This window comes from Hippocampus guttulatus, chromosome 22 (genome assembly GCF_054856545.1).
Source record: "Hippocampus guttulatus isolate MCC_2025c chromosome 22, RoL_Hgut_1.0, whole genome shotgun sequence".
NCBI lineage: Eukaryota > Metazoa > Chordata > Actinopteri > Syngnathiformes > Syngnathidae > Hippocampus > Hippocampus guttulatus.
The window spans coordinates 7,481,880-7,506,708 of NC_141282.1; the positions used below are offsets into that span (position 1 = coordinate 7,481,880).

Sequence of the window (24,829 nt, forward strand, 5' to 3'; positions counted from 1 at the left end):
AAGCTGTTTATAAAACTGTCATTACAGTGATTTATTATAATGAACCATGAAAATAGCCACCAGTGCAGTGTCTGTGAGCTCCTCCCCTCGGCACAAACACACTCACGAATAATAATAATAATAATAACAATAATAATAAAAAATAGGACAAAGTCGAAGAGTCCAGAGAGCGTGGAAATAAAAAATAATGTTACAGTCACGGAAACATTCAGCTTTGCCAAGAAGAGCTTTCGTATGTACATCCACGTTTGAAAAATGGGAGGCAATGGCTGCGAATTGTACAGGCGTAGAAAAACAAAAAAAGCAGATATTTACAAACGTGTTCCTGGTGAAAGCTGCAGTGACCACCTATCATACATTTAAATTACACTTTCTACAAATAACGCTCCTTTTTGGGGGAAAAAAATAAACTTCTAGCATCCTACCTGCGCGGGAGGCGCACATCTCGCATCAAACGTGCGAACACAAGTGCGGCACTTTCAAGGTGGTGAGGCCATCGCCCGCCAATCTTTTTTCTGCGGCGCTCAACGGACTTCTGATGTCAGATGGAGGAACTTGAAAAAAAAAAAAGTCACTTTTTCCTCAACAAAACAAATGCGATAACGCGCCGCTAGATAAAGAGAAAACGAACAGAGACAACAGACAGACAAAGGAGGAGAAAGGAAAGGAAGGGAAGAGAGGGGGGGGGGGGTGGAATGTCCACAGCAAAACAAAGTGTGGCTGAACAACAGAACAGGACCCCGAATGAGACAGTGAAGTCCTCCCCAACTCGTCACAGGAAGGAAGTAGAAAAGGAGAAGAGCGCCAAGAGCACCACGAGGGGTCGTCCATCTTTTACAGTTTGTCGAGAAGATGATGTCAGTCTGTTTGTTTTTCTTATTTAAATACCCTTTTATCCAACAATCAGCTGTTTTTCCACTGGCCATAGAAAATATATCTACAGTGCCCCGTGTCTGGGGTTGCAAAATTACGGGAATTTTCAAAGTGGAAAGATTTCCATGGGAATTTCTGGGAATAAACCAGCAATGCGAGAAAAGCGGGGAGCGATTTCATTTCCGTAAGTTATGAACTGTAATTGTTGGTGTTGGGAGCCAAAATAAAAAAATATTCTGTGTGTGCAAACAAGGTACTGAAGTCGCTGATGGTGTAGCGGCACACTCGTTCAACTCTTCGTTTATTCCCATTAGGACGCCTGGAATATTTCCAAATTTTCCCATGGAAATTGAATGCAAATTTCCACAGCTTTACAACCTGACCCTCGTCCCCCCCCCCCCTCAATCCTGTTTAGGCAGAGTTCAGTGCCACCCTGTGCTCAGGTAACCCGAAGTGTGGAAGGCCGTCGAGGAGGCGGGGCCCGCGCGAGCCGGCAGTTGAGCGGCGGTGGCCGGAGCCGAGCCTGGTTGAGTCTGTTGCGGGGGCGGCGGCGGGGGCGGAGGCAGTCCGCTCTGCTGAAGGGACGGGGCGTACGCGGACGCGGGTACCGAGGGGTTGGCGAGCAACGTCGTTTGAAAGCCCGTCAAGTTCGGAAAATGGTGGGCCTGCATCTGGGCGCCGCCGGAGGGGTTGGGCGGCGGCGGGGGCGGCGGCGGGGGCGGGGTGAGGGACAAGGGCGGCTGTTGCTGAGCGGAGGGCTGGCCTTGCGTCAGCGAGGGGGCGGCCGTCAGCATGATCTGCTGGATGGGAGCGGGCTGCAGGTTGACGTGCAGCAGGGCGGGGCTGGACATGGGGTGTGGGGGCGGCGGGGGCGGAGGCGGGGCGGCCGAGGTCTGGTAGTGCACGTTGTGGGGAAGAGTCTGCATCAGGGCCTGAGAGCCCGGAGGGTACGAGGGCGTCACGGCCGCTTTGAATCCGGGGAAGGGGCCCGCCGGGGAGGCAGTCTGAGCGGGGAAGTAGGCCGCGGAGGCGGGCGGCGCCGGCGGGGGAGGCGGCGGCGGTGGCGGAGGGGCGGCCTGCGCATTGTACTGGACGAACGAAGGCGTCGCGACCTGGCCTGCGGTTTGGTTCTGGGACTGGGAGGAGAAGAGTGCTCTCTGGCTGCGGTAGGGCGAGCCCTGAGGCTGCACGTGGAGGAGGGCCGGCCCCGGGTAGTGCACGGGCGAGGAGGGCGGCGGCGGGTGCAGCTTGGTTGGGGTGACGGCCGTCGGTTTGGACTTGGGCAGCTGCAGGGTCTGGCTCACTACTCGAGGCGGAGCGTCGCCGTCTTCCTCTTTCCAGCTGCAGGGTATTACAGAACCCAGTGGGCCAGGAGAGCCCGGCTAAGAGGAAGCAACAAAACCGTTAAAAAAAAAGAAAAGAAAAGAAGTCCTGCATAATCTGGTCAAGACTTACTGCATGAGTCGGGGTCTTCTGAAGTCCAGGAGATGGAGAGTCCCTTGGTGTCGGTGTATCACCTCCGTCTGCTTCACCATCTTGAACAACAGAAAGAAATGATGCCTCCATACTTTTGAGGTCTAGTTCTGGTTTGAACCATTCATGTCGGCAGCCATTTATAGGGGAATGTCAATTACTCCAGGCAGGACTCGGGTCCATCTCCCCTGTGAAAACTTGCGTCAGAAAAAAGCATTTTCTACCGATGCTATTATAAACTGCCCGAACTACAAATACGAGATGTTTTCAAGATTTGTGTCAGGCCTGTAGTATGTGTGACTTGATTTTGGTTTCGCGACAACACTGGGATTATGATTTTCCTTTCCATCACCTGTGTCTTTGTCTTTACTGAGCAGCAGAGCTCTGTGGTAGCTCCGCTCCCGCGCCTGTTCAACGGACGTGGAGGACGTCCTGGGAAGAAAACATCCATTAGCTCAAAGACAAACGCGGCGGATGTCGTGACGTCACCGCCTGCCCACCATTGTCCCTCTCCTCCTTCCCTCTCGCCCAAGCTCTCAGTGTCCTCCGTGGTCTGCGGCTCCTTGCCGCTGCCAAGAGCCGCAGAAGGAGGGGGGGGAGGCGGAGGAGGAGGGGGCGGAGGTAAGGAGCCCTCGCCGCCGGTCTCCATGGCGACAACGGGAAAACCGTCCATGCTCAAAGAGGGCGCGCCGGACACCGGGGAGCTGCACTCCGTCTTGGAGCCGCTGCGGCGAGCTTCGCGCTGTCGCTTCCTGTATTCCAGCAGGGAGACCTTGAAGAGGGACGTGGTGTTGAGCGCGGGCGTCATGGCAAACCGCAAGAGGGTGACGTTGCACGCTACGAGCTCACCTTCTTCTTCTGCGGCGGATTCTGCGCAGACCCGCCTCCCTCGTCGCTAACGAGAGAGCGGGAGAAGCCGGCCGAGTTTGGGTCTTCGGCGCAGGGGTAAAAGAGGGGCCCCTGGCCGTCAGCGAAAACCGCCTGGGCGGCCGGTGCTGCCACCGCAGGTCCCGTTGCAGCTTCGGGTCTGAAAGGAGCCTGCAGGGGCTCCAAGGTGTGCGACGGCGTGAGGTCCCTTAGGTTGGAGTTGACGGGAGAGAAGCTGAGGCCGGCCGGTGTCGTCGGGCACCTCTCCGGGCTCTTGATCCAGCCCGGGAAGGAGGAGGAAGCACACGTTTCGCCAGAGGAGGAAGCCTCGCCGCCGCCGCCGCCGCCCTCCGCCGTCACAACGTCCGGCCGGTCCTCCGCCAAGTCCGCGCACTCGATAACGGCGGGCGGCAGCGGACTCTCAAGTACTGACGTCTTGGCGTCAGGCGGGAGACCGTCGCAGCACGGCGTCCGAACGGAGGGAGACGGGATCAACGAAGGGGGACGGTCCGGCAGGTTGCCGACCTCGAATAAATTTGCTTTCATGCTGACGTCGGGCGAGCTTTCCGTCGAACATTCGCTCTGCGGAGAACACGGGACGTCGTCAGTCGCCATTTCACCAAAATGGTATGGGAGGAAAAAGTGGGTCTTTCACCTCCCGCGGCGGAGTAAGCGTTTGCGTTGGCGTGCCGGCGACGTGCTCCGCTCCAGACTCCTCAGTTCGGGGCCGCGGCGGCGTGGCCGTCGGCGCAGGCGGCGCGGACGTTTCCGTCGGGTCGGCCCGGGTGGGCGTGGCACAAGGGGAGGCGTAGGGCGTGGAGCTCTCCGACATGCAGGCGTCGAGAGGGCTCAAGCGGCGCTTCTTCAAAGGCGTGGGCAACTCTGAAAGAACATACGAGCGTCACACGCGTTGTCTTTGCTTCGATCGGTAAGATTGGCGATTAAGAGCGGTCGGTACCGGGCAGCGAGCAGGAGCCGTTGTAGGGAAGGGGGCTGTCCGAGTCTCCGTTAACGGAGGGACTGAGAGGACCCTCGCTGGGCATAAAGAGACTGGATCTTCTGGCCGGACTGGTGGATCCCTCCTCCTCGAGCGCCTGCTTTAACCATCGCTGCGGCGAAAGAAGGGAGGAGCGTGAGTAATGCGTCGGGTGAAGGTTTTCATGCAGAGCAAAGTGAAGGGGAACGCGGCACCTTCTTGCAGGACCCGGTGGTGGGGGGTGTTTCGGGCAGTTCTCTGGAGCGCCGTCTCCCGGTGGGAATGCCGGGGGCGGTGGGGCTGCGGTTGGCAAGGAAAGGCGAGGAGAAGCGGACGTAGTGCTTGGGCGTGCTGTAGACCTGCGGCGAGCAGGCCAGGCCCGGAAGGGCGTTGAGCTGGGTGGCCAGGACTTCGGGGTCGCTGCTGATCCGCAGCGGTCGCTCCGGCGCCGGCTCCGGGGCGCGTGCCGCCAAAGCATCCGGCTGTTTCTCGCCCACCCATTCGCTGACAAAGTGCTGCGGAGGCAAAATGATGAGCGCCGGCTCGCTCGTCGCCCGCCGCAATGAAAATACCTTTTTCGTTTTGAAGCTCTTGCTTCCGCTGCGGCTCCGGTCGGGGGCCGGAGAGTCGCTCTGCGGGGGGCTGGCGTCCGGCGGCTGGGCGGCGACGGCCTCCGGCTCCGGCACGATAGGCGCCTCCCCCTCGAGGGGTTCGCTGCTCAGAGGCTCGACGGGCTCCACCGGAGAGCCCGGGGCCAAGTCGGAGCAGGTGCTGATGGTGCGAGCTCGCCGCCGCTGCTGGCCGATGTGCGTTCGGTTCCTGGAAAAGCTTTTCCTGTTCCGCGAGCCTTTGACCTTAGCCGGCTTCAACCCCGGCTCCTCTTTTACCTCGAGAAGAGGCGGCTAGAGAGACAGAAGAGAGAGTTACAGCTGGAACATTGATGCGCTCGGAGAAAAGCTCTGACATGAGCTCCGGTTGGAACAGGGCTGATTTACTGCCTTGTGTTTATGCTAAATCGTTCAGCCCCCCCTGCCCCCACACTATAAAGTTCCCCTCTTTGTGAGTTCACCCTTTTGTAGCACCACAACATCCTACCTGTACGACAGAAGGGGAGTCCGCCGTCTCCGGAGTGGCTGGCGGCTCCTCCTTGATGTCGCTGCGACCCCCCAGCTCGGGCTTGACGCTGCCGATGCGTTCCAGCGCTTGCTCGCGCCGCTTCTCCCGCTTCTCCATCCGTGCGAAAGCCTGCAGGATGGCCTCCATCTTCCGCTCCTCTCGCGTCTGCGGGGAGGAAGCAGTTCCATGAGAGACGAAGACAATAATGCTCAGGTCAGTATTCATCAGCGTCACGTGGAGCAAGGTGACGGATTAATTTGGAGCTGCAGAGAGAACATGACAACCCCTCGGTCGGCTCAGGACAGAGAAAAAGTCAAGAGGAACACTGCTGAGGCACAAGAAGCATTAGGTTGGAACAGCTACCCTGGGGGCTGGGCGGGTACATCATGAGCGACAATGTGTACAATTTGGAGCGGATTCGCAGAAACGCTAGGAGTAGGTTAACCAAAATAACCGGCAACCGGCTTTAACTCCTCCAAATGTGTGAGAATCCATCTCTCACAGAGTCTTTAGCGGCACGCTGGCAGGCTAACGATGAGTCAGCACTTTACGCCCAGGCTCCGCGATGGCAAATGAAGCTGACTGCGGGGTAATTTCCAGAGTGCGCCCATGCGTAATTTTTCCAGTGTTTAGTCGACCCCCCCCCCCCCCCCGCTCGCTCATTTTCATCCCTCTCATGCGTCGAGAACGTAATGGAGCGGACTGGCGAGCGGGCGGGTCATTTCATTCGGTGTGTGATGGGATAGCGGTTTAAGAGGGGGACCAACGTTTTTGCCTGCGTAAAACACAAAGCAACGGGCAAGGAGCAAAGGAAACGGAAGGCCAAAAGCAAGACACATAAGGGGAGGATGTCAGTGCTGATGAAGATGAAAGAGACAGCTGCACCGAAACCGAGCCACAAATATCAGACCACACCCAGACACAAACAAGTGGGGCGGGGAGGGGGGGGGGGGATTGCTGGTTGTCGATTTTTGCCATCTACACTCTGCGCCGGTCGGCTGCAGGAAAGCTATTCAAAAGCTGAAAGGGCGCCGTTCGCCTCGGCACACTTACCATCTTCTTCCTTCTCTCTGCACTCTGTTCCTCTGACTCCATCTCTACTTCATTGCTAACGGACGTTTTGTCTTCTAGATCCTCAAATAAGTCGGGATCCTGTAAAAGGGAGGCGGGGGGTGGGGGGGAGAGGTGGCGGCATGACGTTTTGTCATTCAGGTCTGGCTACAGACGAGAGGGAGAACAGGTGAGAGCAGCGGAGGACGGCAAAGGTGAGGAGGGAGAGAGTGGGCCAGTCGCCTGAAGCGTGCTGGCTGAGGTGAATATTGGGAATATTGGGAGGTGTCGTTGACTCGGCTTGTGCTGCAAGTGGGCACAAAACAACACTGCTCGCCCACTGGCGTTGATGCGCACCAAGAAATGAGTTGCTATCCCCTCCTTTATCGGGGCTAAAGAGCTTTATCTGGCATGTGGTAAAGTAACTCGGGGACAAAGGTGACGCAGGAGGTCAAACTAAAGTTAAAAAATAAATAAAAATAAGTCAATAAAAAAAGAAATGGACAAACAGTGGAACTCACATGCGGAGACGATAAACTGGGGAAATCAGTGATCGGGTACGGGGTGGGGAGTTTTACCTGATTGTTTGAGATGGAGAGTCGGAGGGGTGACAGTTTCCTCTGCTTACAGTCGCCCACGCTCTTGCCCTTGCCCTCGCAATCCACGCCAATGTTTTGGTTTTGGCTCAGGTCTTCCCGGCCCGGGTCCTTGTCCTTGCGGCTGTTCCGCCGCCGCGCGCCGGAGCCCAGGTTCTCGGTGGGCTCCAGGTTATGCTTGAGAACGGGGCACTCCGGGTTGCCCTTCACGCAGGCACAGTCCACCTTGTATTTACTGCGCACGAAGCAAAACGGGTGAGTTCCGAGCTGAAATCACCCCCCGGGGGGTGGCGCTCCCGGTCCAGCGCGTGACTCACCAGCTGCCGAAGTCGTAATCAAAACCGATGGTGATCTCCGCGCCTTTGCCGATGGGCCTTAACGAGTAGATGTACAAGTGTAACATGGCGTCCTCGATGACGTGCCGCACCTGACGCGCAGTCGGTCGGGGAGAGTGTGAGAGCGCATACTACGAGTTGCGATACGTTGCCGGCGGGGGGCGTGGCCTCACCTCGGCGTTGGGGGTGCAGGAGCGGCGGATGAAGCGCGCCTCGTTGCCGAAGCTGCGCGCGTCCACGCACATCTCCAGACCATCAAATTTGGAGTAAAATAACACAAAGGGGTAAGGTCTAGGAAAGGAAGCAGAGACAAGTGTGAGCTGGACTTGTATGAAAATGTGGATGCGCTATTCAGACACATCCAAAAAAAATTGAGTTGAATGCAACACTTGTAAATTCCATTTAAAATTAAACGCAAGACCAACTTCCCATCCGTACCCCCCCCCCCCCCCCATGTGCCGCGTTGTGCAAAGTTGCGCTTAAGAGTCCCAACTAAAACCACATCGCCGTTTGGTTGGTTCAGCTCTATTGTGTGATGCTTCTACGAGGACGAATTGGCAATTTTGTCTTTCAACACCTCGTTGTGCCAAAATTACCGAGACCAACGTCTGGAGATGCGCATTTCGAAGTCAAATTAAGCTCAGCCTTAAAGGCTATGGCGTACTTTTAGTTTCAGCATCAATCCAATCTCTCTTTTTTGTATTGTCGTGTCCCGCGACTGACCTCTTGAAGAAATATCCGTTGGCTTCAAACTGCTGCCGAAGCATAAACTTGCCCCTGTACTCGATGATGAGGGAGTCGGGGGCCAAGTCTCTGACGGCCTTGAGGATTTTCTTGTTCTTTTGAACTTGACTCTGCGCAAAAAAAAAAAAAAAAAACACACACAGCCTGAGCCACTGGTCTGAGCAACTGAAGAAAGTAGGACGCAGCAGCTCGCGTTTGTCGTACCTCCACCGGGGGCTTGAAGGAGGCCGGGTGCGTGTTGTAAGCCAGGCTCTTGCCGTCGCCTTGCTCCTTGACGCGCAGTAGCACCTGCACGTCCTCGCTGTACTGATTGCTGCTGGCCTCCTCATAGCGCTCCATCCACGTCTTGATCTTGTTCTCCCACAGAGCCGGGTGCTCCGTTGGCTCCTGCTCCGGGGCGGCGCCCTGCGCCATGAGAAACGGGGCGGGTTTATTCGAGGATCGGCGCAGAGAAACCCGTCTTGTGGCGCCGCGTGTATTTTTACCTTCACTCTGGAGGACTTTCTGGAGCCCTCTCGGAAGGCCTGCGGGGAGCAATTAAAATATGAACAAAAGGGAAAGCGCGCCGACTCCAACATGGCGCCACTTTTTTTAAACTTCCCTCAAAAGCGCCTTTCCCTCAACATTTCGGAAGTAGCGTTTATGCGCGTCGATTTTGCGGAATTTACCTTCTTGGCTCGCGCCGAAGATGCCGGGGGTTCCTTTTCGCCGCTCTTCTTGCGCTTTTTGTCCACCTGCTTGTTGCCCAGGCGCCCGGTGGTGAGGGTGATGGTGGTGGGCGTGTGCTGGAAAGTGGAGTAGAGCTCCAGAGGCACCTCATCCCCACTCTCCGTCGCGCTGGTGTCCCCGTCTACTTGAATGACAAGGAGGCCAGCAGCGCAGATGAAACTCCTTCTTTTTCTGTCCAGCAGGTGTCACTGTTCAGAGAGGTGCGCCCCGACACGTCGAACAACCTGACGCTCGTGACGTCAATATGGTGAGTGGACCACAAGTATGTGGGACTGAGAATGTTGCCAACTCATTTTTGGAGAATGTCGCCGCCGGCGGATTTATTAGTCGGTCAAAGTTACCGGATGACAGTGCAATTGCCTGATGACGTCTTTACAGAGGTTGGACAGCGCCATTAATACAACCACAACAAAATGTAGCTGAGCTTGTTGATCATCACCTTTTAAAATCGTGAGGTTTGTTCCCCCCCCCCCCCCCCCATCTTTTGGTTTCAGCTGTGGTTGCTGAGCTATTTACAAGCAAATCACCAAGGAAATACAACTTTGATCAAATGTTGAGTGAATGAGTCTGCAAAAGCAGCTTGTTTTTTTTTTTTTGTTTTGCTCTGCAGCCGGTGACTACTTTGTTGTGTTGTATTACTCAGACTGTGACAGAGAAAATCACCGTGTTATTTAGAGGGGAAATGTATGTGCTTTTTAGCATTTGAGTCACTTTTCAGAAAGTTTCCACACAACCTTCGTTAGCCTAATCGCACACGTCATTTTTAACTTTGCGTGAGCAACATACCAATGTGCTTCTTTTCCAACAGCATTCAAATGAGACATTAGCAACGATTTTAAAAGCAGCTCCGTTTGCTTCTCGAGGGTTAGTCTGAAGAGTGGTTTCATCTCGCGACAAACGTGCCGACTTGGCATCGAATGGCTTCGTTTGGTCCTACCTGACAAACATTCCCGCTTCCTCGTCTGCAGAAGGATGGCCCTCTCCCGGTCCAGGTGTCTCGGCTGGCACCGCTCGCAAAGGTACGTCTCAGGAATGTTCTGCCTGTCGATGCCCATGCAGTCGATGTGCTGCCAGGCGCTAGCGACGGCAATCAAAGCACAGGGTTGAGTCATCCGGGGATCGCCGGGGTGTTGCGAAACGGCGGCGTGCTTCAAGGGCGGCGAACCTGCACTTGTCGCAGCAGATCATGTAGCCGTCGTCGTGCGTGAAGCCGCAGATGCAGCGGGTGATGTCGGCCCCGTAGCTGCCATCCTCGGAGGTGCTGAGCGTGGTGCCCGTGGACGCTTCATCCTGGCCGCCCGGAACAAACAACCCCCCATCGCCCTGACGGATCAACATGGAGGGGGGAGGCGAGGCCGGCGGCGTGGGCGGGGGCCGCGCCCCATAGTTATGGTCCTGGAGGGCGAACGTTAAGTAGTCAGGCGTGGGTTCGCGAACACAATGTCTCCGGGTTGTTGGCCGCGGCTACTCACGGCATAAGGCAGGCCGATGTAACTGTGGGAATGGTGAGAGCTGCTGCTGTAGATCTGGTGCGGGTAGCTGGACTTTTCTACCACCACGGGGCTGGCCTCCACCGACTCGGGTCTGCAAACACGCACACAATGCTCACCTTAGCTAGCGCACAATATTAGCATTGTCTTCTGTGCGTTTGCTGGAACGAGTATGGACGTACAATATGCCACTGGAAGCGCCTCTCTGTCTACGAGGCAGATCGTCGGACGTGCGCGGCACGTAGACACAACCGTTTGTCAGGCTGGCTCAGGCCAAACCTGTAGTTCTACTTTCCGCGAAAAAAAAAAAAAAATGCGCGCACCGACGCTGAGAGCCTGTTTGGCAGTTTGTGACCAATCTAACTCACTCTTTATTGTCACATGGCAGATGTGTTTTATGGAGGAAATGGTGTGATCTAAGAGGGAAGTATCCATTCATTTTCAGCCTGATTCAGTTGTGGGGGGGGGACCTGGTAGCAATCAAATTCTGAGACAATTCTGTAAAGTAAAATAAATAGATAACTAAATTAAATTCAGCCTGATCTGCTAAAGTAAGACGGGTGGAACTCACAATTTAGAGTGAACAAGTCGCGCAGCATTTCGCACAGCAGTACATGCCACTTTCGTTCTTACTCCTCGACACGTTTTACATTTTTTAAAACACCGAAGCTTAAAACAGTTTGGAAAAAGAGAGCAAACAGGTTGAACGACATTTAAAAACGCAAAGCTGCCCCAACTCAACTCCTCATTTCGGCGCAACGGTACCTGCCACAAGTCCTCGTAGAACACGCCGCACGATATTCGACACTTCCTGCACACGGTGCCGCCGTCAAAGGGAAAGCCGAACAAGTGTGCGCACGAGGTCTAGAGGAGGAACTGTGTTGAGGCGCGCGCGTTTGTGTTTGTCTGTGTGTCAGGGGGAGCGCTTGCTTGTGTGCCTACACTACTCATTAACTGCCACACTGGCGCTCCTAACTGTCACGGGCGTGGAAGACACGGAGGGGGAAGAACAACATTTTACCCATCAATCATTAACACCACCAAATCGGACGTACTGTGCAAAAACAAACAAACACAAAAAAAACTTTCAGGTCACTAATTATCATAAATAAAGGAAAAGAAACAGCCGCTACAGGCCAAAGTGTCAAATATTTAGTGTGACTTCTCCCTCGCAATTTTCTGATTTACGATGTCGAAACAACCGCTGGTGAAAGGGTCATTTCAAAAATGAAAAAGGATGCCGTGAAGCCCTGCAATGTCATGGATTTTTAATGGCTCTTACAGGCCAAATTTAGACACGGGTGTCGTGAAGCCATCTAAAACCAAAACGTTAAAACTTGTCACAGTCAACACGTCCATATCTTCTTTATCAGCTACGGTCTAGCGGGTATTCATAACAGGGCATCGACCTGCTTTTGGGGCTGCCAATTGTCTTTTCATTCTCGAGAGAATTTGCAAGAATGTGGCGTCCGTCAGCCAATAACTCCTCCTTTTATTTACTGGGACAACTGCATAGTTTGCAAATGTTTAGCATACTGAATTTCTTTAGCTGTACGAAAGAATATGGAGTGATCAATTGCCTTTTGATTTGTTGCAACAACAGCGAGCACACCCTTTTTGGATGGAATACTTGAAAAAGTGTGTGTTCGGTGGCCCTGAGTGTATTTTTAAAAGTTTCAATGTGTTTAAAGTGTGTAAAGGGGCAAAACAATTTTCAATTTTTAAAAGTTGGTCTATCATGGGTGGGTGTGCGACATCCCTCCCGCCCCAATAAACGAGGGTTCACTGTACCGTACACACTCCACACTTGTAGCGTCAAGTGTGCAAACAAGTGAGCCAAGCTGTGCGGTGCGGTGGGAGGATATTTGAATGTGAGCATAGCTGGAGGGTTTGTATCACTCACGTGAAATCGACGCACCGAGGGAGGGATGGAAGGAAGATCCGGCGCAGGTGTGGAAAGGAGTGCGTGTGCGTCTTTCTGATGTGACTCAATGTGGTATTAAATTGAGGAACAGCTGTGATTCCATACAGGCAAAAACAAGGCCTGGACAAACGGAGACGAGCGGCCGGAGGCAACGCCTTCGCTCCTTGCTGGCTGCCATGGCAACGCTCGCAACTCCGCCAGTGTGTGCTTGTGGACAAGCGCACACGCACGCAGGCAGGCACACGCTGCATTAGCCAACAGCTGGCCGCCCTGCTGCATACTTGAGGGGACGTGGAAAGGACAAGACGTAACTCCCTCCCACCATCTTTTTTTTTCTCCCCCCCCCTCAGCGCGGCCATTTTTATCACGAGATATTTTTCAACGCCGGTGGACGGGAAAAAAAGAGCATGCAGAGGAGTCAAAAAGGGGTGCATGTCACCCCCCCACCCCACACCATTATACGCAGCGCTCCACTGAGGAGGAGGAGGGAGCTTTGTTGTGAGGGCCACCTGTCACTCAGACCACTTCCATGGAAACAGGCCTTGCGCAGTGCAGAGGGGAGGTAAGTGGAGGGACGTGGCGGCGATGGGCAGATACCATGGCAACACAAGCTGTCACCGCAACAGCTCTGATGAAGGCAAAAAGGGGGCGGGGCTCTCTGGTTTAAAGAGACCGACCCCGTCCTCCTTCCCTCCTCACGAGTGGATGACGCGGGCTGTTCTTTAGTCATGCGAGAGCATCTTGCTTCATTTAAAGCCGCGCCAATGTCCTTGACGAGCAAACCGGAGGGAGGGAGGGCTGGTGGGGAGTCGTGAGGCTTGTTGCCATGACGGCGCACACCTTTCAGCCTCAGCGGCGCACATACGAGCGCGCATCAGGCGGCACACAAACCGCTGGCCGCTGCCGTTTTGACACGGGCGGATGTAGATCACGACGGCTACGGTTAAGTGCAAGAACAATCAATGGGGGGGGCGCAACTGTCCATTACTGCGAGTTCCTCTCCTGTAATTGCTTCGGAGCGTTTAAAGAAGGCGAAGGAAGCATCGCTATGACGGCTATTTAATGAGGAGAGGACATGCACAAGGGAAATTGTTGAACCGTGCATGAGCTGATCTTGGACCGCTGCCAATTTGGATCAATTTCACTCGTAAAACTTGCCGAGCGCGTTTACATTTGTCGTTACGTTTGAAGCGGTATTGACTCAGATAGTCAGGGAAAGGAGGGTTTGCGATCAAAGTTTCATGGGAACTCCCGAGGTGCGTCGGTGGAAAAGCAAAGCGGATGAAAAACCAGGGGGGGGGGGGGGGGCATCCCGAGGATACTTACTCCGAGCCCGCCGCCATGTCCAGGTACGAGGCGTCTGCTGCTGTGTCCACCCCCGCGGGGATGACTATGCTCATGACGTTCTCTGCTGATCAGTTCTTGTCCTACTGAGTCCAGAGAATGGCAGTCCAAAACACTGGGGCATGCCGGCCACAGCAGTCATTGCAGACATCTAAGTGCATCCACAAGGCCTGGTCAAAGGACGATAAAGGACGGAGAAAGTCAGCATTTGCTTTGGCAATGAAACACGTAAAACATACAATTGTCGGGTGAAGCCGAGCTAAAGCTGCACTGCGCGCAAGCTCCCACAAAGTGGAGCAAGAGAACACGCACGGCCGCTGGCAGCCATGAAGGGAAAAGGCACTCTGATGGCTTTTTGGGCCCCCTTGTTTGCGCGGTGAGGACTGGCCACTTTGAAAAGGCGCATGCTGTAACTGTTGGCAGTATTGGTGGCAACTCAGGGGCGTATGTGTTGTGAACACCCAGACAGGAGCATGTGTGTCAGTGTGGCTGGCCCGGATACAGAGCTCTGTTGATAAGCGGGATTAGCGGGAGGGGACAGATGATGAGACGAAATAGGTTGGAGGTCACACCTCCGCCTGGCCGTGCTCACTCTGCGGACAAACAAAAGCTCCGGCCAGTGCGATCGAGACGGAGAACGTCGAGTGATCGAGATGCACTCGCGTGGGAGCCAACTGCCACCTCCGGGTCTGAACAATGGCAAGACAACCACCCCGACCCGAGTGTCAGTCGCGTCTACCTCTTGACATTTCCACTGTTCAATGGCAGGGTGAAACGACCCATTGAACTGATTGTTCAAACAAGGGATGGGGGCGGCTTGCCAACAACCACCACCAAACGTCAGACTAGCCCTTTCCTTTGCATTAACAAATAGCAGCTCTGTGTTTATGAGCAACTCGCTTGACTCCCACTTCATCCAGAGGCTCGCTTCCTGTCTCTGGAGCGCACATGATGGCCCAACGAGAGTCAAGACGGACAAAAGGCGGCTGCGAGAGAGCAAGGGGGGGCGGGGGGGTCGGGGAGAAAAAGAGAAAACAAGTACAGTACACCAGCATTCCTGACTAAATCTGAGCTTTGAGTGCCTCTGCGTGCGCCTCCCACTTCCCTTACAGGAACGGTCCGTCACCCTTGGAGTCGGGCGTCCAAGAAAAAGAAAGGGGGGGAAAAAAATAAAGCGCCACTCTTTCCTTTGCCCAGTCGCCCCACCCAGCCGGATCTCTTTCCCTCCTCTGTGCACTTCCTAAATAAACTAGAGACGCAGAGTGGAAGCGAAAGGAGAGGGGCCGAGGACTGACGGGGACCGTCTGACAGTGACGCTAAACAGCCGTGACCTCGCGTGGACTCTGGGTGGCGACGTTGAGCTCACGCGCAGCGTAAACCAATCTGAGAGTGAGGGGACACAGTAGCTTCATTGTGTGCAGAAGAAGACGATGAAGACGTGTTTTTTTTTTCAGCCTCGCGAGGGAAACCCAGACTCAGCTGCCTCCTCTGCATGTTTTCATTGTGGTTCCTGCAGCTAGCTCTCCGAATATTTTTTTTTTTTGATAAGGGGAAAAATTACAACCCCCCCCCCACCCCCTTCTCACTGCCAAACAGCAAACAGATGTGCCTTGACACCATCCTGGTAGGCAGTTGCAGTGACTCAGCTAGCTAGCGAGCAGAATCAAACACAAAGTATGACCCGGATGGAATGTTTCCACCGTAGCCACAATGACACACATCCAGCCAGCTCTTTGTAAATATCGCTGCAAGTGTGCACCAAACATGGGCGGGGGCATGTGTATGTGTCCTGTACTAAACTATGCGCAATAACTGAAAACCCCAGAAAGACTCTTAAAAAAGCGTTTAGGAGGACAATGACAGATGCGTCGTATTGTTTGTGCTCACTACCTCGGAAATGGCGAAGAGGCCAAGGGCACTTCCGTGGCCCGGCGGGGAAGCAAATTACGAAAACCAAAGGCAGTCTCGAGGATTGCATTTAAAAGCGTTTCAACGTTTTTATGACAGATTTGAGTGAAACAAAATAACAAATACTTGTCGTATCAACTACAATGTCAATAGCTCCTTTAGAGGAAGGAGAAACAGATGAAGTTGGGACTATGGGCTTACAGCAGTTTGTGTCAAAAAAAAAAAAAAAAAAAAAAAAGGCTTCTACAGGTCTCCACAGGTCCCCTTGCTGCAGTCATTTATGACCCATTCCGCGCAGTGGTGTTACGCCACCGACATCAATGCCGAAGCCTGTTTAAAAATCCGCTACCCGGAACCGCTCATGCCACCGAGGAGGCTGCCAGGCCTCGGCGGAGGTCCGCCCTCCTGTTAAAAAAGAGTGATCTGTTACAGGGCAGCCAGTGGCACAAAAACAGGTCACCTGAGCCTAGCCTCCTCCACCCATCTGGGAGGTCACGTGAGCGTGTGGAGCTGAACAGGAGCCGGGCGCGTTTGTCTTGTGTGGGTCTCTCGGGGTGTGGGTACCACATGAGTGAGATCACTCGTGAGTAGGTGGGGGGTGAGAGTAGTGCCACACACATATGCACGCACGGGCCCTACATGGTGAGATCTGCTGGGCGACAACGCTTCACCTAAACAGACGTGAGACCATTTTGTTAAGTTGAAAAAGACAAATGCACCCCAAGCGCACACAGACAGGCCTCTGTTTGAGCGTGACAAATTCGCGATAAACCTCCAGAGAGAAGCCTCGTCTGTGTGCTTCTCTCCAGTCGTAGAGAGGAATAATAATGGATTTATCCTCTGATGGACGCCTTTGTCGCAAGGGGAACTGTCGTCTCCAAAGCAACCAAAGGTCTCCAGCCAAAAGGCAACACAAGATGAAACATCCTGTCACAAGTCTGAATTATAACTAAAATAACTCCTTTGGCCTAATTATGCTTCTATGGGTTCATTTTAAACGAATCGTGTATTATATTTAAAGGAGAAGAAGGTCGTGTCTCATCCAAAATGACAGCACACGTCACTCTTCCCTTCCAGAGCAGCTTCTTTTTTGGGGGGTCGGAGGGTCTTTTTCTATTAAATCGGTTTGCTTTGTTGGTGACTGTTCTCACGATGAAATGTATATGCGTGTGCAGTTGCTTCTCGGCGAGTGTGTCGGCGCTGCAGTGAGGGCTGCCGGTAGGGGTGTGGAGGCGACAACGTTGCTATTATGTTCCCACCACAGGCTGGCCGCGGACGCCATTTTCCTGCCGCTTTTTCGTCGTCGCAAAGTCGGCGGCGGCTCGCCAGCCGTGGGGAACGCCACTCTGCCCCACGCTCGGCCGCCTCGCTCCCCGCATAGGCGAGTCGCAGTGTCTAGCCCGTCCAACGAGAGTTTTGTCTCTGCGTGCCCGTGTGTCGAAGAGCTCGTCGAAAGCGAAGCTAGCGTGCTAATGGGCTAGCAATTATGTGGCCCACTTATGGATGGATCGAAACGGAGATCGGAGCACGGCGACGGGGCGAATGCGCCCCACTTGTCCAACGGGGTCGGGCGGAAGACTGAGACACATTGATAACCGGAGGGTAATTCCACTTTGTGTCGTCAGTGAAGGTCAAAAAGGCGGCGAACGGAATAATACGTAATGGGCGCTAGCTGGGCTAAGCTAGTAACGACAATGAAAAGTGGGCTAATGTTTTGTATGCACATAAACAGGAAGAAGCGATCACGCCTCCGTTGGTCGACTCACACTCGCGTGTAATTGCAAGACACGTAACTAATGTATTACTTTGAAAAAGTACGGCAACTCTTTATCTCGAATATATTCTTTTTAAATTACAAACTGACATGGCATGGGGTGTCCCCTCCCCCATACTTACAGAATCCAAATCCAGTACATAGTTAAAATTTTACATCAAATCGCGTGCCATTCACAAGGCAAGATACGACAAAAACAGCAGCATGCTTTTATTCTTAAATTCATGAAGCCTCGTATTTAAAAAAGCCCCCAGGAGCGTGAGGTCACTGCGCAATGTGAGGCAGGCATTTAAGCAATTTCAGCAGCAGTTTGCATGCAACTTGGGAATTACACTCACATATTTTACACGCTTCTTTACATTAATAATAGCGTTTATTGTTTCTGAGGCGCTTGATTCCGGACGGAAATTAGCTGCTGCGAGCGAGCATGATTGTCAAGTTTGTAACCTAACGCAGATTACCATGTCGACTCGATTGGTTTGCTCAAAGGCGTAGTTAGGGACCTTGTCGATCGGAAGCCGACATGTAAATACAGTAATGTGCAAAGGTTTAGGGCCGAAACGGTGCGCATTTTGGCCCGCACCGTGCCGAACCACGACCGTTGTCATATGTCAGGCCCGCCTCCACTACGAAAAAAAGTACGTACCCACACAGTGCATTGAGGTCCACCTCAACGTACATTCTACTTAATTGGCCGTTTTAACAATGCCTTGACATTTTCAGTGTTACGCCTCTAAATCATCGTGATGTTCGATCGGGGTTCAGGGTGTCTGCTGACTTTTTTTTCCAATTAAGCGATGACTGCGATATCCATATTCTAACAACAACACCAGGCAGCTTTTTATGACGTTTAATGTACGGCCACTCAAACGTTGCCACACCGTATCTGTCAAGCTAATTTGGGCTAATAGCATGTGCTAGCTAGTAGGAAACAAGCGCTATTTTGACGTTGCCAATAGGACACATTACTATCTTACCTGGGCATTTCCCCTTAAATGCATCGTGAATTCGCATTAAACGCAATGTCCACAAATGTGGCTGGGATAGCATGCAAGCTATACACTTATACAACGTTAGCCAGCATTGGCGTGATGTGCCAGCTAAAGTAAAGCCAACAATAGCCTTCGAGGGTCGGATTTGTGCTAACCTGACATGAACAACAAACTGCGGTGTACTTACCGTGTTGTATCCACGTTGGAAGGGGTCCAGGCAACAAATTAGGCAGTAGGGCAAGACCCTCGCCGCTGTCCACTCACCCTCCGCAACCAAAACAATACTTGTGTACACACACTGCGGATCACTAGCAAAAAAAGCTCTAAAACGTTTAGATTCTCGCCTCGTCCTCGAGATAGTCCTCTCCTGTCCAAAATTCCGCGCTGCCTTTGGTGCCGCACAAGGAGTGGGAGGCCCGGTTCGTCGCAGGAATTGAGAGGGGGGCGTTAAAAACAAACTATTCGCTGGGCAAAGAGCGACTTTTAGAAATTAGATCCCCCTCAAAAGCAGTGTCTTTTCCCCTTGCAAAAATGGCGGCCCTGCCAGGACTGTGTAGGCTCCGCCTCCTCCCGGTCTCCCCCCTCGCGCCCCTCCCCCAGTCAGTGAGAGCGACGCCCCGCCTCCACGCGCTGCGGGGTGACCGGGTCCATTTCACAGGGGCCGCCGTGCCCGATGCGTGCGCGTGCCCGATGCGTGCGCGTGTCCGTTTTACCTCTACTGGGCAACAGTTTCTCTGAATTTTATAAAACATCTTTGGGGTCTTTTTTCCAAATGAATACGACCATTTTTAATAATTGGATGTGCAATTTATGTAGTATACATGTGGTTTGTCTTACTTCTATGTCATGGCAATCATAGAAAACATTATTACTATACAGCTCACGGTGCAGAGGTACCGGTTCATGTCCAGCTCCGGCCTCCTTGTGTGGGGTTTGCATGTTCTCCCCAGAACTGCGTGGGTTTTCTCCGGGTACTCTGGTTTCCTCCCATATTCCAAAAACACGCATGGCAGACTGACTCACACACAGTTATTGACAATATGTTGGGCGCCTGTATGAAGAGCAGCAGAAACAAAATCCCGAACACAAAGCAGCAAGAGAGCTCAGCTCTTATATAACCCTTTACACAAGAGCGGTTTGTAGATGGGGTGGGGAGCACGGCGTGCGTAAATACGTACGCACAAGTTACAATTATTGTAATGGAAACAACTTTAAGTCCCAACTACAATCAACTGTGGTGGACATTCATTGTGACTCTAATGAGGACAAGCCCAATAGAAAATGGATGGATAGAAGATATCATAGGATACATTCAATAATACCAATATTATTGAACTTATACCGCAACAAACATCCGAAAGGGATGATTCTGTTATTTAATTAATACACTTGCATAATCCGGCGCGGATGGTGCATCAGATGGGCTTTGGTGTATGTATGTATATTACGTTGCGTCAAACCTCTGTAGAATTCCCTTTGACATCACAACGATGGCGAGGATGTCCTCATCGTTTCCGTGCAGCACCCTCCCCCACAACCGAAGCACAGCTCATCACGCATGCGCACTCGTCTCACCGCATCGGCTGCTTTTTCAGAGGCGCAGCAAAGCACAGCCATGTTCTTTTATTTATCTTATTTTATTTTTGTATTCCTTCCTCTTTTAGGCCGGCGCAAAGTTGGCCGAGGAGCATCTCAAAAAGTCGGTTGCGTCAAGGCGGAGGTGCTCGGGGCAGGACACAGCAAGAAAATGTAGGATAAAGCTTGTGAATGAACCGTCGCGTGTTTTCCCCCCGACGACTTGACGATGATTGCGCCCTAATAACACTATTCAACATGAATCCAAGTTTTAAAAAAGGTTTTTTTTGTAGGGTACGCGTGTGTGAAAGAGTATGATTGCAATGACATCATGCGGTTAGTATTTTGTGGGCGGGCTCTGAGCTGCGAGGGGAGAGGGGCGCAGCCGGAGAGCCATTCCGGCGCCATTAGCCGTAAATGTCGCAGCAGCGCACATCGACAACTTGCTCTTCTCCTTTTAAGTTTTTTGGAAACCGGTCGACGCCAAAACGTCGGATTCGCGTGTAGCTGGAGTTTGATTAGCCGTATCGGGGTTCGAAAGTGGATATTTCCCTCGTTCTTAACGCTCGACTCCCGCCGTCGAAGATAAACAAGATGGCGCCCACGTTTTGTCGAGCGCGGAGCTCGTGCTGGGTTGGGTGGAGGCGCGAGCATGCGCGCTGGCGACCTGCTGGCTCATTTCCCGTTTAGTTCTTGTGCAAAGACACAAACATTCGGCATTCCTATGACAGTACTTTTCCACCATCGTTAGGAGCTTTGAAATGCCATACAATTAATGCAATACAATTAATTTGCAGAGCATCGTTGAAGCTTTTATTCCGAGGTATTAATACACAAAATATCAAAGTCATCATCATTTTCGTCATGTGGCCAACGGACAAAGAACTACAGTTAGGTGTACAGCTCACGACAACGGACAAAGAACCAGTTAGATTTACAGCTCACGACAAGTTAATCTTAACTGCACACACGCAGCACGTCCCTAGCATGTAATGAACATTTGCCACATGACCCCATCTAGTGGACAAATACGTTGACGTATTCCTCAAGAAGAGGATTTACTGACTGATGAACGTACAAATTACTGAACATTTTTTAAATTGTCTAAGATTCAACTGCAGCTATCCGATACCCTACGGAACCACTGCACAAAGTAGCTTGCTAATTTCTTGCGTGTATTTAGCTCTATTTTGCGCTGTATTCTACTTCACATTTATTTGCCAACCTTTCTTAGGCTCCCTCTTGTGCTCTCCAAAGGAATCACGTGGTCTTCACTACATTCAACTTTTTAGGTTCAAAGTCAGCAAAAGCAGTGAGTTCGAAGAGGCTGTTAAGGAGTGAACAGTCACCTTGTCAAAGTTAGCGATGATGTTGCAGAGATGCAGGTGGACGACGACGACCCGAGTCTGGCAGAGGTGAGAAATCATGATTGTCGCCCTTTTCCTGGCTTCAATAGGTTTCCGGCGATGGCGTCACACTCGGTCCTCAAGGGCCGCTGTCTTGCTTGTTTTGCAGCTCTCCCAAGAGCAACATGGCTGATTGGAATCATCAGGATCGTTCTAATTGCTGCTTCAGAGCTGGTTGAGGAGCTGACCATCTGAATCAGGTGTGTTGCAGCCGGGTGAGCTGCAAAACAGGCAGGATAGTGGCCCTCCGGGCCCGGAGCTGCGACGTTTGTATGGACTATGTTGTGTGTGACTGTGAGTGTGTTAGCTCAAGGAGAAAAGACGCTGACAGCAAAATTTGTTCTGGATGAAGACTTATTTTATCAAACAATGTGCTGCATACAATTCAATTTTTTGCAATAAACAATTGGACAAAAGTCATGTCATCATGTCTGATGTTTCCGGGGCCTCCGTTAAAGTGCTGACATGCATGATAATCAACACGCTGGTTGAATTACCGATTTTGAATAGAAATTCAAAGTGGCAGTTAGGTGGAAAAGAATGACACTGCGTCCACACAAGCAGTGCAACACATCACATCAGTCTGCATAATTAAAAAAAAAAAAAATTATATAAGGCACAATCATTGGGGGGAGCGCTCAAGCTGCGTGACATGATATAAATACAACATGTAATACGTACGGGGGGGGGGGGGGACGGGTCACGCCCGAGCGTCTAGAAGGTGAACCTGCGCTCGGCGGCGTGACCCACCTTGTCCAGGTTGGGGTTGCAGGCAAACTGGATCATGGGCGGCGGTCCGCACATCAGGACCAGGGTGTCGGCGGAGGGTGGCGGAAGGTGGTCCCGCACCATCCCCTCGCTGATGAAGCCCTCACTGAACTCCCAGTCTACCACAGGCACACGGGGAAGTCGAGATCACAACACGGTTGTCATACGGAAAACATCACGTCACGGCTGCGTATGTGTAGATGAACATACCGGTGGGCGCTCTGTCCACGGTGAACCACAGCTTGAAGCGCTCGGGGTTGTTGACTTGAATCTCCTCCAGCTCGGGCCTCAGGAGGATGTCCTTCTCCGTCTGTCGGAATACGAGACGTGACGAAGATGAGGGGGAGGACGGAGCGAGTGGGGGCGTGGGGTCCCACCGACCTGGTTGGCGAAGAGTAGGTGGCACACGGTCTGGTCCTGCGGGTCCTTCATGATGGCCGCGATGAGCTGCAGCATGGGCGTGATCCCTGCCACAATGTTCACGAGAGAGGCGTGACAAAAATGACTCCATATGAAGACTGCCATAAACATTTAGGAGGCTTCAGGCAAAGCTTGGGGTCAAAGATGAAACTTTACCTGTCCCGCCCGCAATCATGCCCACGTGTTTGGCCGTCTTGGTCACAGCTGGAGACTTTTTGTCAGCCTGAATGTCAAAAACACCTGCAGAGGAAAATGTGCCCTTATTCCGAATTTTGTTTTTCTCATCATTGTTGTCTTGCAATACTGGGAAGAATTGTCTTCACATCATGTCATTAAAAATGATGTCTCCACATGAGGTCCACACACACACACACACACACACACACGATGTGTCACCTTTGCCCTTGTAGATGAGAAGCCCGCTAGGTCCTCTGAAGTCGATGGTGTCGTCGATGCGCAGACTCTCCAAGTATTGACTCATCTTGCCACCTTCTGGGAATTTAGGATGGACGTTTTTGAAGTAAACCTGCACGTGGACAGACAACGGGCTGAGAAGTCAGATCACAAGACACGAGACAAAGTGGAATGAATGTTGTCACCTTGATGACCAGGTCCACGTAGCCTTTATCGTCATCGCTGGACGTGGGCGTGTACGGTCGCACCACCAGCTTGCCGTCGATTTTGGCCGACAAATAGATGTGCTGTCCTGGGGATGACATTGTTGCATTTGGGGTGATGGATAAAAGACATGATTAGGGAACCCACTCACACCACACTGACCCACAGGGAGACCCAGGACATGTTCGCGGGACGGCAGAGCGAAGCGGAACTTCCGCGTGTCGTGACTCACAATCTGGATCAAATTGAAGACAAATGGGGAAGGCGCACATTGGGTGATCTTTTCAAAAATATCATCATGTACTGTATCTTGCTTACAATGGCATGCCCCCACCAACCCGCTCCAAAAATCTATCCATCAGGTCAGGTTAAAAAAATATCCAATGTCATGTAACTACATCACATCATAAAAATGTACTGAATTCAGTATTGTCTGTAACACATTACTGAGTAGACCATTTCTGCATCAAGTTTGGAAAAAAAAAGAGAAAAGTCCAAAAGTTTGTTTTCCTTCAATGTCACAGTCAAAATGCAAAATGTTAAGCAGGGCTGCCAATATCTGCGGAACGTACCTATTCAAGTAACGAGTAATCTAATTTACATTAAAAAGTAGCTAAGGTAGTCTTAATATTCAGTCATCAGTAAAGTAACTACTTTACTATTTCGGGCAAGTAGCCAGTCAAGGAACCGCGTTACTTTTCCAAAGTACTACAGTACTGTACTTGCAATGACGACACAGCTTCCTGTTGGAGGAAAAGGTGCGTGAGGGAACGCCTCCTCACCTGCTTATCAATAAGCCGCAGTGCATACTTGACACTGGGGTCCTCCAGGGTGATGGCGGGCCTCCTCCGTGGAAAGAGGAGCCTGAAGAGCAGGTTGACCAGGCCATCAAAGCCGCCTCGGATAATCTGACAGAAATTAGCATTGGCGTTAGCATTAGCTTTGACATTAGCACTGGGCGACTCTCCGGGCAAGGGAGCTCAGCAGGGCGTTGTCCCGGTTTAACGGGCTCATTTAGCAGCTTGAACGCGCTCTCGGGTCAAGTGAGTCACACTTTCCGGAGATCGAGTCCGGGCCTCTTGCCCAGACACTGTTAACACTCTGATCGCCATCAAGTGAGCGGACCTGGAGACACACCGATGTTTTTTTGTTTTTTTGAAGTGTACTCACCCCGATGATGTAGGACAGCATTTTCTTTTACTTGGTTGGAGAAAACTAATGAAGGCTTGTTGCGGGCGGGCAGGCACAGCAGCTGTGGCGTTTGCTTGCTGTCAAACGCTTGCAGGTTCCAACAGGCTGTTTGGTCAGGTTCGCATTTGTTTCAAAACATTACTCCGCTTAAGTCTTTCAAAATAAAAGCTCAGCAGCAGACAACAGCTCGTACATTATTATAAAACCCCCATTTCATATGCTACTGATAGTACTCCAATAACGCTTTGCATTATGATACACATTGTACTGGAACAATAAGCTCTGATAACGTAGTATAGGTGTTTTGAGGAAACCGTTTCCAATAACGATCTGGACTGTTCGCCATAAGCGCTGGTCACTTGATACACGTAACTTTCGGCTGTCCCAACGTCACTTCTGCCTGTCCTAACATCACTTCCGCATACCAAAGTATAAGGGTCCGGGAAAACTTGCGCTCCAAGACATGGAGTCCCAGTTTGGACACAAAATGTCCAAAAAATTTAGCATATATTCAAGTTATAGACTGAAAATCGACAATTAAGGAATACCGGCACTACTGCGTCGCTTCCGTTCATTTCTGTGCGGAAAAATAGCTTGTTTTTATGAAACATCAATTTATATATATATATGCGTGTGTGTGTAAGTTATGTTTATTCGTAA

General features: G+C 52.0%; 2 protein-coding genes and 1 long non-coding RNA gene across 11 annotated transcripts; 1 reads left to right on the plus strand and 2 right to left on the minus strand.

Moving 5' to 3' along the window:
- Positions 1-4: 4 nt before the first annotated feature.
- Positions 5-18,716, minus strand: kmt2e (lysine (K)-specific methyltransferase 2E). Of its 5 annotated transcripts, none has more exons than XM_086103948.1 (23): positions 18,379-18,716; positions 13,500-13,687; positions 10,232-10,343; positions 9,925-10,154; positions 9,697-9,836; positions 8,699-8,883; positions 8,516-8,554; positions 8,235-8,435; positions 8,010-8,140; positions 7,460-7,577; positions 7,269-7,378; positions 6,934-7,186; positions 6,359-6,457; positions 5,285-5,470; positions 4,762-5,091; positions 4,405-4,704; positions 4,172-4,322; positions 3,869-4,095; positions 3,196-3,795; positions 2,847-3,118; positions 2,699-2,778; positions 2,329-2,408; positions 5-2,255 (listed from the first exon to the last, which is right to left on the minus strand). In XM_086103948.1, the coding sequence occupies exons 2-23, from the start codon at positions 13,571-13,573 to the stop codon at positions 1,296-1,298; spliced, it is 4,878 nt and encodes a 1,625-aa protein (XP_085960074.1). In that variant the 5' UTR covers positions 13,574-13,687; positions 18,379-18,716; the 3' UTR covers positions 5-1,295. The 5 variants fall into 5 exon arrangements, with proteins under 5 accessions (XP_085960074.1, XP_085960075.1, XP_085960076.1 ...); XM_086103949.1 differs by having other exon boundaries at positions 8,699-8,880; positions 18,379-18,715; XM_086103950.1 differs by lacking the exon at positions 6,359-6,457.
- Positions 16,676-21,588, plus strand: LOC147186375 (uncharacterized). 5 transcript variants are annotated; one of them, XR_015099420.1, is made up of 3 exons: positions 16,676-16,806; positions 19,856-21,181; positions 21,282-21,588. It is a non-coding gene; the product is annotated as an uncharacterized LOC147186375 (long non-coding RNA). The 5 variants fall into 5 exon arrangements; XR_015099419.1 differs by lacking the exon at positions 16,676-16,806 and adding an exon at positions 16,813-17,027; XR_015099421.1 differs by lacking the exon at positions 16,676-16,806 and adding an exon at positions 17,073-17,837.
- Positions 21,509-24,283, minus strand: cyb5r3 (cytochrome b5 reductase 3). Its single transcript, XM_086103957.1, has 9 exons — positions 24,149-24,283; positions 23,761-23,886; positions 23,141-23,213; positions 22,960-23,066; positions 22,757-22,886; positions 22,517-22,600; positions 22,322-22,407; positions 22,151-22,250; positions 21,509-22,059 (listed from the first exon to the last, which is right to left on the minus strand). The coding sequence occupies exons 1-9, from the start codon at positions 24,167-24,169 to the stop codon at positions 21,887-21,889; spliced, it is 900 nt and encodes a 299-aa protein (XP_085960083.1). The 5' UTR covers positions 24,170-24,283; the 3' UTR covers positions 21,509-21,886.
- Positions 24,284-24,829: the final 546 nt, after the last annotated feature.